Source organism: Diabrotica virgifera, chromosome 6 (assembly GCF_917563875.1).
Source record: "Diabrotica virgifera virgifera chromosome 6, PGI_DIABVI_V3a".
Lineage (NCBI taxonomy): Eukaryota > Metazoa > Arthropoda > Insecta > Coleoptera > Chrysomelidae > Diabrotica > Diabrotica virgifera.
Genome location: NC_065448.1, coordinates 172,460,864 through 172,476,959, shown reverse-complemented (window position 1 = coordinate 172,476,959; position 16,096 = coordinate 172,460,864). Strand labels below are relative to the sequence as shown.

Genomic DNA, 16,096 nt, shown 5'->3' with positions numbered 1-16,096 from the left:
TTCTTCCTTGTATTATTAGTGCATGCTACCGAACAAAACAAACCAACTTCTTTTGCAGGTGGGAGTAAAGTAGTAAAGTTTAAATTGGTTCTAATGAACTGTCGACTAATTTCCATCCCCAGTCTTTTGGATCTAGCTGATAACCAAGCCACACTTGAACTTGGTAATATACTCGAAAAAGATGTTGATGAGCAGCCACTAAGGTTGGAAGATGACAAGATAATTGCAGTTGTTTTTTATTTCGAGTATTTTTAAAGAAACCTGCATATCGAAACTTATCTAAGCACGTAGTTTTTTTAGGCGCTCCATACATAGAGAGAAGAAAGCTAATTCCGTTGGAAATAACTTCTTGTGGAGTTAAATTAGTTTTTTTTAAACTTCAGCACATTTAAGTAAAATTAGGTTTAACACGTATATTCACTCCGGAGTAGTACTTAAGACTAATTAATACCTCGACGGTGTCATCAACCTGAAGGATTTGGCTACCCAGGAAGATAACGGTGTAATTTGCATAATAATAAACAAACTAAATTTGCATAAAGTTTTTTGTATATTGAAATGTTTATTAGTACTTAGCAATAAACGTTTTGCCTAGACAGTTGGCTTTCATTATTGTATTCAAACCCTTCTGAGACAAGAATAGGTAGGGTGATTAGATTAGCCGACGTACCTATATAACGTGTTTATTCCGGCAAAACACATCTCATCTTTACAAATTGAATAAGACGCATAAGTAAGAATAATTATTATAAGTTAATACTTTGTCATATCAATTTACTATTTTTGTTGGGAATAAGCCGTAAAAACGAACGCATTAGATAAATAGTTGGAATCAAACGAACAATTACAGATCACTTAACAAAATAAATTATCTGGTTCGGGCATGTACAAATAATGAATGAACAACGAATACCAAAGGAAATACTAAAATGGCAACCAGAAGGAAAGAGAAAAACGAGGTAGGCCGAGAAGAATGTGGAGTAAAGCAATAGACAAAGATATGAGAGAAAGAAACAAGAAACAACCGGGCAATGGAAATTAGAAGTCAGAAAATGGCGGAGAACGTTATAAAATGTAGTAGTAATTTAGTGTTAGCCATTTTTTTCTATATTTCTCGAAAAAAGTTCATATTTGGAGTTGTATGTAAAAACGACAGATGCTTAGTATCTCACTCAGAGATCGACAAACAAACGAAGCAACCCGAAATAAAACAACAGTAAGGGACGCCGTGGAACAAGCAGCTAAATTAAAATGGAAATCGGCTGAACACAACGAACGTCTCGAAAATGGTACTTCTTCTTCTACGGCACTACAGCCCAAATTGAGCCTTGGCCTCCTTTATTTTTTGCCTCCACCCTTGCCTGTCTGTGGCTGCTCTTCTCCATATAGTGCAGTGACTGAAGGTTTTCACCTCCGATTTCGTTGAACCTCCATCGATTTTCATGAAAATTTGTGAGTAATTAGAGGATACCTCAAGGAACAAAGGTGATGTGATGCCAACTTGCGCTTTTACCATGGGGGTGGATGCCACCCCTTCTCGGGGAAGGAAATTATTTTATTAAAAATAATACCATAAGTCGATAGAGGGACAAATTATAAGCAAAATTTGTTATATAAAGTTATTAAAATAGATCAACACTTTTTGAGTTATTAAAGATTTTATTTTTTCGTAAAAAAATGCATGTTTTAAATCGGTTTTTCACGTATAAATCAAAAACTGTAAGCTTTTACAAAAAAGTTATTATTACTGAAATTGAAGATAATAAAAAACTGAATACATTCCTCTCATAAAACACTAAACTAATGTTAGTTAAAAGTGAGTTATTGGCAATTGAATGTGTATTATTTTCGACGAGTACTCAATTCTAAGTATTCAAGTTTAAATAATGGGAAAACGATGCAATGTATAAAATATTCCTGTTAAACATTTGCCAAAGTACTTTGGAATACCTATTAAATGAGCTTCAGAACAAGGTAATAGCGTCAAAATTAAGCAAGTTATAATGAAAATAAAAGAACCGTTTCGAATTTTTTAGGAAAAAGTGAAAAATAAAGCAACGCCATTTCCACACAAATTAAAATTTATATTATTCCTTACAAGAACTTCTTTATATTAGCATAAGTAATGTTTTAGATAATTTTGACCTGTATAGAATGCATATTTTTGAAAAAAAGATATAATTTAAAAAAATCATAATTTTTAAAATTATTATAATTCTCATATTCTTTTGATAATAACTCCAAAAATACTCAATACATGTAAAAAATTATATTTAACCAAATTTTAGTATTTTTTGTGCCAATTATTTTACCTGTTTTACTATTTCTATAGGGTAAAAAATAACCGAGATAGAAACGTTTAAATCTTAAATTTTGCTGTGGGAACCATGCAACAGGTGGGAACCATGCAACAGGGGTCATTTAACCTTTTATTTTTAAAAAAGTAAGGAGTTTAAAAGATTAGGTTTAACGTGGTTAAATAGCACTTGGAATTAGCTTTCAAATAGTTTTTAGGTGAACCCGATATCGTAAACACGAACGGAGTTATTAAAAAAAACACTAACATTTTTTGGAAAAATGTTAGGATAAATTTTGAAAAAATTTTGGAGCATAAATTTTAACGCTATCAACATGTCCATGGGCTCATTTTATAGATATTTTTAAGTACTTTGGCAAATATTTAATAAGTTTATGTTATAAATTGCATCAATTTTCCGTTATTTCAGCTTGAATACTTAGAGTTTTTTACTCGCCGAAAAAAATATACATTCAATTACCTATAACTCACTTTTAGTTAACACTAAAACGTTTTTATAGTAAGGGGTTTATTTAATTTTTTATTAGCTTCAATTTTGATAATAATAACTTTTTTTGTAAAAACTTACACTTTTTGATTTATTGATGAAAAATTGGTTAAAAACATGCATTTTTCTCAAGAAAAATTAAAATCTTTGATCTTTAATAACTCAAAAAGTTTTGATTTATTTTAATAACTTTATATAACAAATTTTGCTTGAAATTTATCCCTTTATCGAATTATGGGGTTATTTTTAATAAAATAATTTTCACCCCCGAGAAGGGGTGGCATCCACCCCCAGGGTAAAAACGCAAGTTGGCACCATGTCACCTTTGTTCCTTGAAATATCATCTAACCACTCACCAATTTTCATGCAAATCGATGGAGGTTCAACGAAATCGGAGGTACTAGATAATCCACCTTCAGTGACTCCACTAATACACGGACTCCTAAAAAGGCTTGTGCGGACGCTGTTTACTGTGTCTTCCCAGCGCTTTCGTGGCTTCCCAACCTTTCTCTTTCCTTGCATTCTAGCATTCAGTGCTCGTTTTGGTAGCCTATCCTCTCCCATTCTTATCACATGTCCGGCCCATTGCAATCTTTGTTTTCTAAGGAAATCAATCTTTGTATTTCTGAAAATGGTACACGGAACAAAAAAGGTGGAAACTGGCGACCGTACGAAGCGAAGAGACCAAGAGGAAAACCTCAAAAGCGCTAGAGCGACATCAAAAGAATCGCAGGACCAATGTGAAAACGCCTCTTATACAACAGGGATGAATGGTGAGAAATGGGAGAGGCCTTTATTCGACATTTAGAATAGAAAAAAGGCTATACAAAAAAATGTAAGAAAGAGCAATCCAGAAAAGATGCTTACAGAATAATGATAAAAAGACCGCGGCACTTAAAGACTACCGACAGAAGTAAATTCTTCTTATAGCGCGTTATTACTATATGAGGACAATGAAATTTTGTCTACTTATTACTGAATTGTTAGTATTTTTTAAACTAACGCCACATATTTAAGTATGTCGAAGCGAAGATCGGTGGGATATGCGCATTTTATCAATGAAATTTGATATTTTAAGACATTCCAGAAGCCGCTACAGATAAAATGTTTTAAGAACCTATTAATCATTCAGAATTACTTGACGGGTATTAGTACAGTTAAAATAATTGAGACGATAACCGGACAATAATGATTTAATGAGTAAAATTTAAAGTTTTTTTTTTACTTTAATGACAAAAAAAGCAAGCCCATTAGCAGAACCCAATAAAAAATTATTTTGCACATCATATTTGAAACATTATTTGGTTGAAAAATCTCATTTTTGTTGGCAAAAAAATATATTAATTTGTTTGGAGTAAATTACAGTTGTGTTTATCTTAAAAACGATATGTTACTATCAACATTCACACAGTGTTGCCAAACTGAATTTTGTTATTTTGAGTGGAAATTTTCCCAGCGATCTCCGAGGGTACAACTTTAAAATGTGTATGTTTGTATAGCGTTAACAGGCCTTTTAGCCCCATTTACCTCTAAAATATAAAAAAAATTAATTTTAGAAATTTTTAAAAATTATTAAATAAATATAGAATTATTTGCATTTTCATTCTTATATCTGTATTTACCTTAAATTATTTTATTTTAATTATCATTATATTTCATTAGAATGGATTAAAAATAACAAAAAATTTCTCCTAGACGAGGAATCAAACTACAGACATTCGCGTGACGAGTAAAAAAAGTAAAAAGACATGAAGATAGCCACGGTTTTAGAGACGTCATGTCAATCCAAAAGAGTGTAATATCTGTTTGTATGTGTAAATAATAGGGGAGCAAAGTATGCTAAATGTGCAGTCACTCGAGCGCTTTGGGGAACTATTGGGTTGGGATTATTAGGTCCTAAAACCAAAAAAAGTAAAATTTTCCATTTTAGTGGGGACTTTCAATTTTTTAATTTAAATTTCCATTTCCAACAATCACTTTTTCGGATTATAGTGCTATCTATCCATAATTCGAAAAAATATTTCGAATGAAAGTTGCTTATTTTTACGCAAAGAATCCAAATCTGCAATGAAAAATGGGGGCTCCCATTTACGATTTTGACGTAACCCCCCACCCCCGTGTGGGGTCGTGTTTAGTATGAATGGTCGAAGCGAAGATCGGTGTGATATGTGCATTTTATCAATGAAACTCGATAATTTTAAGATATTCCAGAAGCCGCTACAGATAAAATGTTTTAACAACCTATTAATCATGCAGAATTACTCGACGGTTATTAGTACAGTTAAAATGATTAAGACGATAACCGGACAATAATGATTTAATTAGTGAAAATTAGTTTTTTTTACTTTAATGACAACAAAAAGCAAGCTCATTAGCAGAACCCAATTAAAAATTATTTTGCACATCATATTTGAAACAATATTTGCTTGAAAAATCTCATTTTTGTTGGCAAAAAAAATTTATTAATTTGTTTGGACTAAATTACAGTTGTGCTTATCTTAAAAAGGATATGTTACTGTCAACTTTCACACAGTGTTGCCAAACTGAATTTTGATATTTTGGGTGTAAATTTTTTCCACGGATCTCCGAGGGTACAATACCACTCGATAGATTTTTCAAAAATATTGAATAAGTGCATTTTGCAGTTTTTCGATCTGATGTTTATTTTGCGAAATATCGCGGGATTTGTATTTAAAATTTTAAATTTACCCCCAACCCTCTCCGTGGGGGATCATGTTTGGTATCTTTCGATAGATTTTTTAAAGATATTGAACACGTAGTTTTTAGTTTTTCGATCTGACGTTTATTTCGCAAAATATTTGCTTTTTTTTGACTCGCCCATTTCCCCCGCTCAAATCGTCAGATTTTCGAAATATACACTCTTTTGCATCTACTTAACTTACCTTATCTTAATCTGACAATTTCCAGTATTTTTAAGGATAGATTTTTTTTTGTGTCCTCCTGAACGAACTTCCCTGTGTTAAGAGCCAATATATTATACAGATACATCTGCAGGGTACCACGTTTCCCCCCATATGATAATCTGACGCGCTCGAGTAACTGCAAAAATCCCCGCTTGGGCTCCCCTACCATAACATTGTTGTTTCCTTTCCGTTAAAATAAACCAAATTTCACTAAAAATGTTTGTATATTACAGAGTGCCCAGATAAGTTTTATGGACATGGATGTAAAAAGTTTAGTCGTTGCAAAATATGGGATAAATATAGTAATATTAATGGATATTGTTCCAAAGGATATTGTGAATATCCTTATATTGGTAACAGGTGCCAGGATGGTAAGTGTTCTGCATATTATACTTGAAGCATTATTAGATTAAGACATCTCATTTTTGGTGGTAAACAATATATTGATTTGTCTGTACTAAATGTAGTACTCGTTTGAATCTACCCATATTATAGTGGAATAATAAGCAATATTTTAGAGCTTCCTTCACTGCGGTATATCTAATTAAAAAGTAAACGCTCTGTGTCTCCCACTCAATACCAAGTGAAGTGTATTGTGTTAAAATTTTATTTATATTTACCAATATACTTTTGTTTTTAGTTGAATTCCCGTTTTTTCTAAATCCTCCCACGATATATAAAGTTACTACAAGAGGATTTACCATTGTACAAGATAATTTAACGAGGGAAGGATATGCTGAATCTTACCATTTTCAGTATTCGGAAGCTGGCAAGGTAATTTTAACTGATAGTAATAAGTACACTAAAAACTTAAAGCATTGTTGTTGATTGTTATTTATTTAAGTAATATCGGTCAACAAACAATACTACTATGTTCTTCGTCTTCTTTCAGTACCCTGTCCGATTATATAGAACGTTGGCGATTATATTGGCAATACCAGCTTTGTTTGCGCTAGCTCTAAACAGATACTCGCAGATATTTCGCACTGTTGATACCACTAAAGAGATTTTGGAACCAAAATGTTCTTCTTCGGACTGGGCCCCTTCTTACGGCGACTTGTCCTATATTATGGGGTGTAGAAGGTTATAGCTCTCTGGATATCTCATTATATAACCTACATATTGTTACTTTCAAATTTTTATGTTTTTTAAAAGGGTAAACCCTGTAGTAGGCTGTATACCTTTGTTAAAACAACGTAGAATGAAGTAAACACTTCTGTTGTATATAGGTATATAAATTTATTAAAAAAATTTTAAAATTCATCCACAAGGGAGTGGTTGTACAAAACGTTTTCGGTCAAACTGACCATCCTCAGTGTAAACCTGGAAATAAGTGAACCACTTAGATTGAAATGCAAAAGGGTGAAATTTTGACAGTTAAAAAAAGAAAATGTGGTTACTTACGTCCAGTGTACAAGTAATTGAAACTAGCCACTTGAATAGGTGTAAAACCTCAAAATAACATTATTGCTACATTATGAGCTGCATTATTATATAGCTCATAATGTAGCAATAACGTTATTTTGAGGTTTTACACCTATTCAAGTGGCTAGTTTCAATTACTTGTACACTGGACGTAAGTAACCACATTTTCTTTTTTTAACTGTCAAAATTTCACCCTTTTGCATTTCAATCTAAGTGGTTCACTTATTTCCAGGTTTACACTGAGGATGGTCAGTTTGACCGAAAACGTTTTGTACAACCACTCCCTTGTGGAGGAATTTTAAAAAATTTTTAATAAATTTATATACCTATATACAACAGAAGTGTTTACTTCATTCTACGTTGTTTTATGTTTTTGTTATTTCGGTCCTTTTTTCATTCGATGTTAAACTATTTCAACGTTTATTCGATCAATCCGACTTATCCGTAATATTCGTCGATATATCCACATCTCAAAGACCTCCAATTTTTGAAGTTATACTTCTTTACGGGCGTAATGACGGTGAAATTTTATATGGTAAAACCTAGCGACCGGGCGCATGCGCATTATAACTTTGTTCTGATTGGATGTTCAAATGACATGACAAAAAGTATCCAATATGGCAGCTGTGGCACAGTGGTTTGGTTATAATGTATGCTTGTTGCGTTTTAAAATTTGTAGGAAGAGAAACAACAAACAAAAAGTTAGTTAATGGTTATACTGCCTTTTTAAATAGTTTTCATATTATATTTTTGGACTTACTTGCATAGAAGAGATGATTGTTGCATGCCAATGTGAAAGCTCATCAAACTGTAACTAGTATGAGTGCCGCAGATCTCGCTTATTCAAAGCTAAAGCTGCATTATTATATAGCTCATAATGTAGCAATAATGTTATTTTGAGGTTTTACACCTATTCAAGTGGCTAGTTTCAATTACTTGTACACTGGACGTAAGTAACCACATTTTCTTTTTTTAACTGTCAAAATTTCACCCTTTTGCATTTCAATCTAAGTGGTTCACTTATTTCCAGGTTTACACTGAGGATGGTCAGTTTGACCGAAAACGTTTTGTACAACCACTCCCTTGTGGATGAATTTTAAAAATTTTTTAATAAATTTATATACCTATATACAACAGAAGTGTTTACTTCATTCTACGTTGTTTTATGTTTTTGTTATTTCGGTCCTTTTTTCATTCGATGTAAAACTATTTCAACGTTTATTCGATCAATCCGACTTATCCGTAATATTCGTCGGTATATCCACATCTCAAAGACCTCCAATTTTTGAAGTTATACTTATTTACGGGCGTAATGACGGTGAAATTTTATATGGTAAAACCTAGCGACCGGGCGCATGCGCATTATAACTTTGTTCTGATTGGATGTTCAAATGACATGACAAAAATTATCCAATATGGCAGCTGTGGCACAGTGGTTTGGTTATAATGTATGCTTGTTGTGTTTTAAAATTTGTAGGAAGAGAAACAACAAACAAAAAGTTAGTTAATGGTTATACTGCCTTTTTAAATAGTTTTCATATTATATTTTTGGACTTATTTGCATATAAGAGATGATTGTTGCATGCCAATGTGAAAGCTCATCAAACTGTAACTAGTATGAGTGCCGCAGATCTCGCTTATTCAAAGCTAAAGAATCTTTCACTGGTAAGGGTTTTATAAATAGTTGATCAAATTTTGTTATGATATTTGAACATAGCAACTTGGCACGACGCAAGTGATTGCGAAATTTATTAGTCGTTATACGGGCTCCGATACCTACCTTGAACCTACCAAAATACATAAGTAGTATGTAATACTTTTATTTACATAATTTGATTACCATCAAAATTTCTATCAATATTCACCTAATATATTGTTTTGTTACTCTACGTTTTGTTGTATTTTTTCAATTCTAAATCATTTCAATTCAAAATCAAAATAATTTGATTTACATAAATTAAAAATGTCAAAAGGTTAATCTGTTTAGTTAGACGATCTTCGCACATAATGACAAGCTGTCTCTGTGGCGAAGTTTTAATGCGAGTGAATCCCAATACAATGCAAATACCAGCCGCGTGGTAAGTTGGTTCGAATCCCAATAGAAACTTTTATTTTTTTATTTTTTTTTTATACATTTAATGATTGTAAGTATATTTATTATATAATTTTATTTTCAGAAAATACGTATTTAGTTAAAAATTTTTCCGACAATTAATGTTCAAAAATCATTTGTGGCATTTTTAATGTGTTTGTGTGTGTTTTATTTTTTTATTATTTTAATTTTTGGCACTGTTTTAATAAAAATGTTTGAGAAGTAGTAAGTATAAATTAATTTAATATTTAAATAAAATATAAATAAAAAGTATATTAATTTCGTTTATAATCATATACATAATCATATAATAGAAGTATAACTTCTTACGTGCGTACAAAGTACACACACATTCTTTTTTTATTAGTATATCTGTAAGGGTCCAGCTCTTCATGCCATACAGCAATGTGGAGAATATGTAGCAACGGCTTAATCTGATTATAAGGCTTACTGTAATGCCTCTATTAATAAGAATTTTATTTAGTTTATTGAAGGCGGCTCTGGGTTTTCTAATGAGTATTCTTATTTCTTTATTTATATCCCAATTATCGTTAACGGTGGCGCTCTAATAGGCGCCAACTTCATTCCATACGCTCTGATGTTCATTGTTGGTAACTCCATTTTGCTGACAACCATAAGTTTTGTCTTAAGAGTATTAAGTTTCATAAATATAAAAATATTAAGAGAGACGCCGTCAGGAAGACAGGGAGTTATAAAAAATAAATTAAAGTGACAAAAGAAGACATGATTACAGAAATTGAAGTTAAAAAAATTGAAGCTAGATTCAAATTTAAAATGAAATTAAAGTGAGATCTAGTGAAGAAAAGATGTGATGGTCGTGGTTTTTATTATTTTCTTTGTGACGCTGATGATCGATTGTGCACCAAAATTTGGTAATAAGTAAAGTAGGTAGGTCATGACGTAACTAAGTAAAATATCCAGGGGCGGAACGCTGCGTAGCCGACAAAGGGGTGGGGGCAGGGGTGCATATAAAAATTATAAGTGGTTTTTTGTAACGTTCGAGGTAGCACACCAAAATTTGGGAATAAGTAGACCATGACATAACTAAGTAAAATCCTAGAGGCGGAAACCATAGTGGGGGACGAGGGTAGTTATAAGAGGTCAAAATCGCGGTTTTTATTATTTTTTTTTTGTGACGCTTATAATCGAGATGGTGCACCAAACTTGGGAATAAGTAGGTCGTGACGTAACTAAGCAAAATCTCAAGGAGCGGAATGTAGCGAGGCCGACAAAGGGGTGGGGGCAAAGGGAATATAAAAATTAAAAGCGGTTTTTTGTGACGTTCGTGATCGAGATAGAGCACCATAATTTGGGAATAAGTAGATCAGGGCATAACTAAGTAAAATCTCCAGGGTCGAAAAGCTGCATGGGGGACAAATAGGTGGGGGCAGAAATGAATATAAAAATTATATGGGGTTTTTTTGTGACGTTCGTGATCGAGATAGTACATCAAACTTATGGAATAACTAGATCATGACATAACTAAGTAAAATCTGCAGTGGCGGAACGCTGCTTGGCAGACAAAGAGGTGGTGGGCAGGGGTGAATATAAAAATATAAAGGGTTTTTTGTCCCATTAGTGTCCCATGGCATTAGTGATCGAGATAGTGTACCAAAATTTGGGAAAAAGTGGGTCATGACGTAACTAAGCAAAATCTCTAGGGACGGAACGCTGCTTGGCGGACAAATGTTTGGGGGTAGGGGTGAATATAAAAATTATATAAAATGGTGTATGGTAAAATGGTAAAATGGAATATAAAAGGTGTTTTGTGTGACCTCAGTGACCAAGATAGTGCACTAAAATTTGAGAATAAGTAGTATTTCCAAGAGATTTGTGTCGGAACTAATCCAAGCGGAAGATTCCGCAGGAATTTCAAAATTTAATTTGAGGAGGAAAATTTAAATATAGCTTAAACTATTTATATACAATGTTTTTAAATTTGTACATTTTTAAGAGAAATTACCCCACCTAGCTGCACGCCATTTTGGATTTTGATTATAGATATTTATATGAATCAATTGTGCAAGTTGCGGACACATTCTCGACGACAAGCATCACCCAAAAGGTTTGCATATTGACCTATGCCCACCACTCGTCCCCCCACGCAGCATTACGTCCCTGGAAATTTTGCTTAGTTACGTCATGATCTACTTATTCCCAAATTTTGGTGCATTATCTCGATCACGAACGTCACAGAAAACCTCTTATAATTTTTATATTCACCCCTGCCCCTACCCCTGTGTCCCCCACACAGCGTTCCGCCCCTGGAGATTTTGCTTCGTTGCGTCATGATCTACTTATTCCCAAATTTTGGTGCACTATCTCGATCAACAACGTCACGAAAAAAATAATAAAAACCGCAATTTTGACCCCTTATAACTACCCTCGTCCCCCACTCTGGTTTCCGGCCGTTGGGAAAAATCATGTACACAACCAAATCAACATATCCCCGTATAGTTTGTCCATATTACTTCTCACGAGCAAAATCCGCTTCTATCTCCCCGATTACAATGATTCTTCAATGGCCTACGCAATGTAGACCTCCAGCAAATATTACGACTAGGAAGAGAACGCTACCAAATATTGAAGAAAACCATTGTTGCCGCCTTGGAATATGAAGCTGTCAACAATAATTTGTCTCACCATCAACGCGAAGTCCATAAAGTAAGAGATGTTGCCGAAGTGTAAGAAGACGACCGAAATACTTTATACCGGGTATGGGCTATCCAATTTGGAAAAGCATTTCGGTCCAATATGTTTGATATAGTCAGTAATTTGTTATTTTTTAATCATAAATTTGCAATATCTCGGCCTCTAATGGATTTTAATCTTTCAAAATGTGTTTGGTTCGGTTTTTTTAAAGAAATTAAGCATGATTTGAAAAAGGGTATATCTTTATTAGTTTATCAGTTATAAGCATTAAAACAATTAAATAGTTACAAAGAAATTCCCTTCCAAAAATTCGGTTTATCATGTTGAAGATTCGGATTCAGAGGGTTAAAATACATAAAAGTCGGTTATAAATTTTAATGAACCTCAATCGGTAACGAAACCCCCTTTGATCCTAGACTATTAATACAACGTAAACATTTACAGGAAGACTGGAAAAGAATCAATCCAGATATTTCTGTTGACATTTCCCAAGCAGTAGAAGTCTATAATGGTGATATTTCTATAGAGCCTGATACAGAATATATAGTGAGAGCCATCCTTAAGAAGGAGAAGGGGGGGAAATCTTTGAGGTCAAAATCTAATACGACTGCAAATGTCTTAACTGGATGCATTGGTAAGTATAAAAATGTAATATAACCGCAATGAGTGCATTCTTTTAAATTTTAACTCGCGATCACCCGCACTGTGAAATATTAAAGGACAATTTAGATTTTTTTTTATAACTATCTTCTTCTTATTTTAGTGCCGACTCCACTAATGAAGGTTGGCTATAACCATTGCAAATTCGTCTGTATCTTCTGCTTTTCTAAAAAGCGTCTGTGTGTTCATCCCTGTCCAGTCGCGAATGTTTTTCAGTCAGGATATTTGTCGTCTACCAGGAACCTTTTTTTCTTCGATTTTACCTTTCATAATCAGCTGTAGTAACTCTTATTTATCATTTCTAAATCATCATCATCATCAGGGCTTTTCATTCCGGGTGGAATGTTTGCCGCCCTTACTTAGAGCTCTCTGATTCGCTTATTGCGGTGAATTACTCCGCATTCCACTTATATGTTGTCAAAGTTTGTTTTTACTCTGGGCTAATTAGCAAAATTCATGGAAAAGTTATTTACCAGCAATTTTATTGCTGGAATCTAATTATAAGATCCTATATATTAATAATATAGGTATGCAAAGTCTGCAGATAGTGTGCTACTTTTTTTATAAACAAAATGGCGCCGACAAATCGTATTTTTTTTCAATTATTGCTCTATAACTCCGAAGATTTTAACTTTACAACAAAAACACCTTAATAAAAATTCACCGCAATTAAATTCTGCATAGAGATATGTTTTTCACGATTTGCTCCGACGAAAATTTTCCTCGGAAAATGCGGGTTTTCCTAACAAAAACTCTAATTTTCAAATAAAGTTTTAGGTAAGTAGTTATTAATCAATAATTAAATAACTTAGTGACATCAAAGCTTTCTTGGTATAGATTGTAATTCCAGAAGCCGGTGAAAATTAAACGAATATTTTAGCAACAATTCAATTGTTAATTAACAAATTACGATCGCAATAATAACCAAAATAATCATGATACATTGATCAAACTTATAAAGATTATAAAGATGAGATGCTTATTTAATATTTTATCGACAAAATATAAATTTTTCTTTTTTTTTGCATTATTTTTAAATTTTGAAAAAAAAAAAATAGTTATAATACGCTGGTCTAATTAGTAAAGTACAAAGAAAGGTTATTTACCAGCAATTTTATTGCTGAAATCGAATTATAGGATCCTATATATTATTAATATAGGTATGCAAAGTCCGCATATAGTGTGCTACTTTTTTATAAACAAAATGGCGCACGAAAATCGTATTTTTTTCAATTATTGCTCTATAACTCCGAAGATTTTAATTTTACACCTAAAACACTCAAATAAAAATTCACCTCAATTTAATTCTACATAGGGGCATGTTTTCCCCGATTTGCTCCGACGAAAATTTTCCTCGGAAAATGTGGGTTTTCCCAACAAAATCTCGAATTTTCAAATAAATTTTTTGGGCCAGTAATTATTTATCAATAATTATATAGCTTGGTGAAATAAAAGCTTTCTTGTTATAGATTATAAATTCAGAAGCCAGTGCAAATGAAACGAATATTTTAGCAACAATTCAATTATTAATTAACAATTTACAGTCGCAATAACAACCAAAATAATCATGAGACATTGATCAAACTTAGAAAGAATATAAAGGTGTGATTCCTATTTATTATTTTGTCGACAAAATATAAATTTTTCATTTTTTTGCATAATCTTTAAATGTTTAAAAAAAATTGTTATAAACAAATTAACATTTCTCAGAAACTGTTTATTATATTCTAATTTTAAAAAATACTTAAAATGCGTATTTCATAGGTCTTGAAAATGAATGCTTTAAAAAATTTTTCCAACCATTTGCAGAAAAGTTATGAAACAGCAAAATAAATATACGAATTCTCCGTTGTTTATAATTTGTTTTAATTGTTTCAAAGCTTAAAAGTGAGTCTATGGTACAGTCTAATTACTCACAAAGAATGTCAAAAATTAGTGCAACGGTTATATTTTAATCAAAGATTAAAAATACTTTTTTTTGTAATTTTTAGCGCGAAAGTAGGCTTGATACAGAGCCGGAGTTAAAATGTTCACTCGAAGCGACTGACACGCTTAAACTCGCGCGAGTTGTGTATGTGGGCGGGTAGCTACGGTACTGTATTATTCTACTTTCGCGCGTGTAAATTACAAAAAAATATATTTATAATCTTTAATTAAAACATAACCATTAAACTGATAATCGATATTTTTTTCTAAATAATTAGCTTGTACTTTAAACTCACTTCTACGCTTTGAAAGAATTAAAAAAAAAATATAAACACCTTAGTAATCGTATGTTTACTTTGCTGTTTCATAACTTTTTTGCAAATGGTTGCAAAAAAGTTTTAAGGCATTTATTTTCAAGATATTTGAAATGCGCATTTTAATTATTTTTTTAAATTATAATATAATAAAAACTTTCTGAGAAACGTTAATTTGTTTATAGCTATTTTTTTTAAACATTTAAAGATTATGCAAAAAAATAAAAAATTCATATTTTGTCGACAAAATGTTAAATAGGCATCTCATCTTTATAAGATTTCAAAGTTTGATCAGTGTATCACAATTATTTTGGTTATTATTGCGACTGTAAATTATTAATTAACAATTGAATTGTTGCTAAAATATTCATTTAATTTTCACCAGCTTCTGGAACTATAATCTAAACCAAGAAGGCTTTTTATTCACCAAATTATTTAATTATGGGTAAATAATTACTTATCTAAAAGTTTATTTGAAAATTAAAGATTTTGTTGGGACAACCCGCATTTTCCGAGGAAAATTTTCGTCGGGGCAGATCAGAAAAAGCAAGTCTCTATGCAGAATTTAATCACGGTGAATTTTTATTTGGGTGTCTTTGTTGTAAAGTTAAAATCTTCGGAGTTATAGAGCAAAAATTGAAAAAAACACAATTTTCGGGCGCCATTTTGTTTATAAAAAAAGTAGCACACTATCTGAGGACTTTGCATACCTATATTATTAATATATAGGATCTTATAATTCGATTTCAGCAATAAAATTGCTGGTAAATAACTTTTCCCAAAAATGGCATATTCTCCGATAATCAGCCCAGACTATTTATGACTTGGCTTTCGTTACAATTTTCTTACACTCATTTCGATATGTGCATAGTTCCCTCCAGTTTCCCACTTCCAGAATTTTAATATCTCTCATGACCTGGTCCTCCCATCTCTCTCTGGCATCATTTCTAAATATATGCCCCAAATTTGCTGTTTTCTCTTTTTAATGGTGGTTAAAAGTTGTCTCTGTCTCCTCCCATCCAGTAAAACATCATTTCGTTCGTAATATGATCGGTCCACAGTATTTTACATCTAAACTACATTACATCTAAAAAGCTTCCAGCTTTCTCATTAATTCAACATTAATAGTCCAAGCTTCGACACCATAAAGAAGAATAGAGTGGATATAACATTTTACCATGCGATATCGGATTTGCAGTTTGAGTATTTGGTTACTCAGAATTTTCCTCATCTTCAAAAAGGCTACTCTGGATTGTTCTATTCTTGATCGAATTTCCA

General features: G+C 32.3%; 1 protein-coding gene across 2 annotated transcripts in view; it reads left to right on the top strand.

The window, feature by feature from the left end:
- Positions 1-16,096, top strand: part of LOC114335080 (tyrosine-protein phosphatase 69D-like) — a 729,328-nt gene that overhangs the window by 302,322 nt on the left and 410,910 nt on the right. For both annotated transcript variants that reach the window (XM_050654333.1, XM_050654334.1), the window contains 3 exons: positions 5,962-6,099; positions 6,369-6,502; positions 12,363-12,552. In XM_050654333.1, coding sequence (XP_050510290.1) covers positions 5,962-6,099; positions 6,369-6,502; positions 12,363-12,552 — 462 coding nt within the window. The remainder of the gene's footprint in view (positions 1-5,961; positions 6,100-6,368; positions 6,503-12,362; positions 12,553-16,096) is intronic.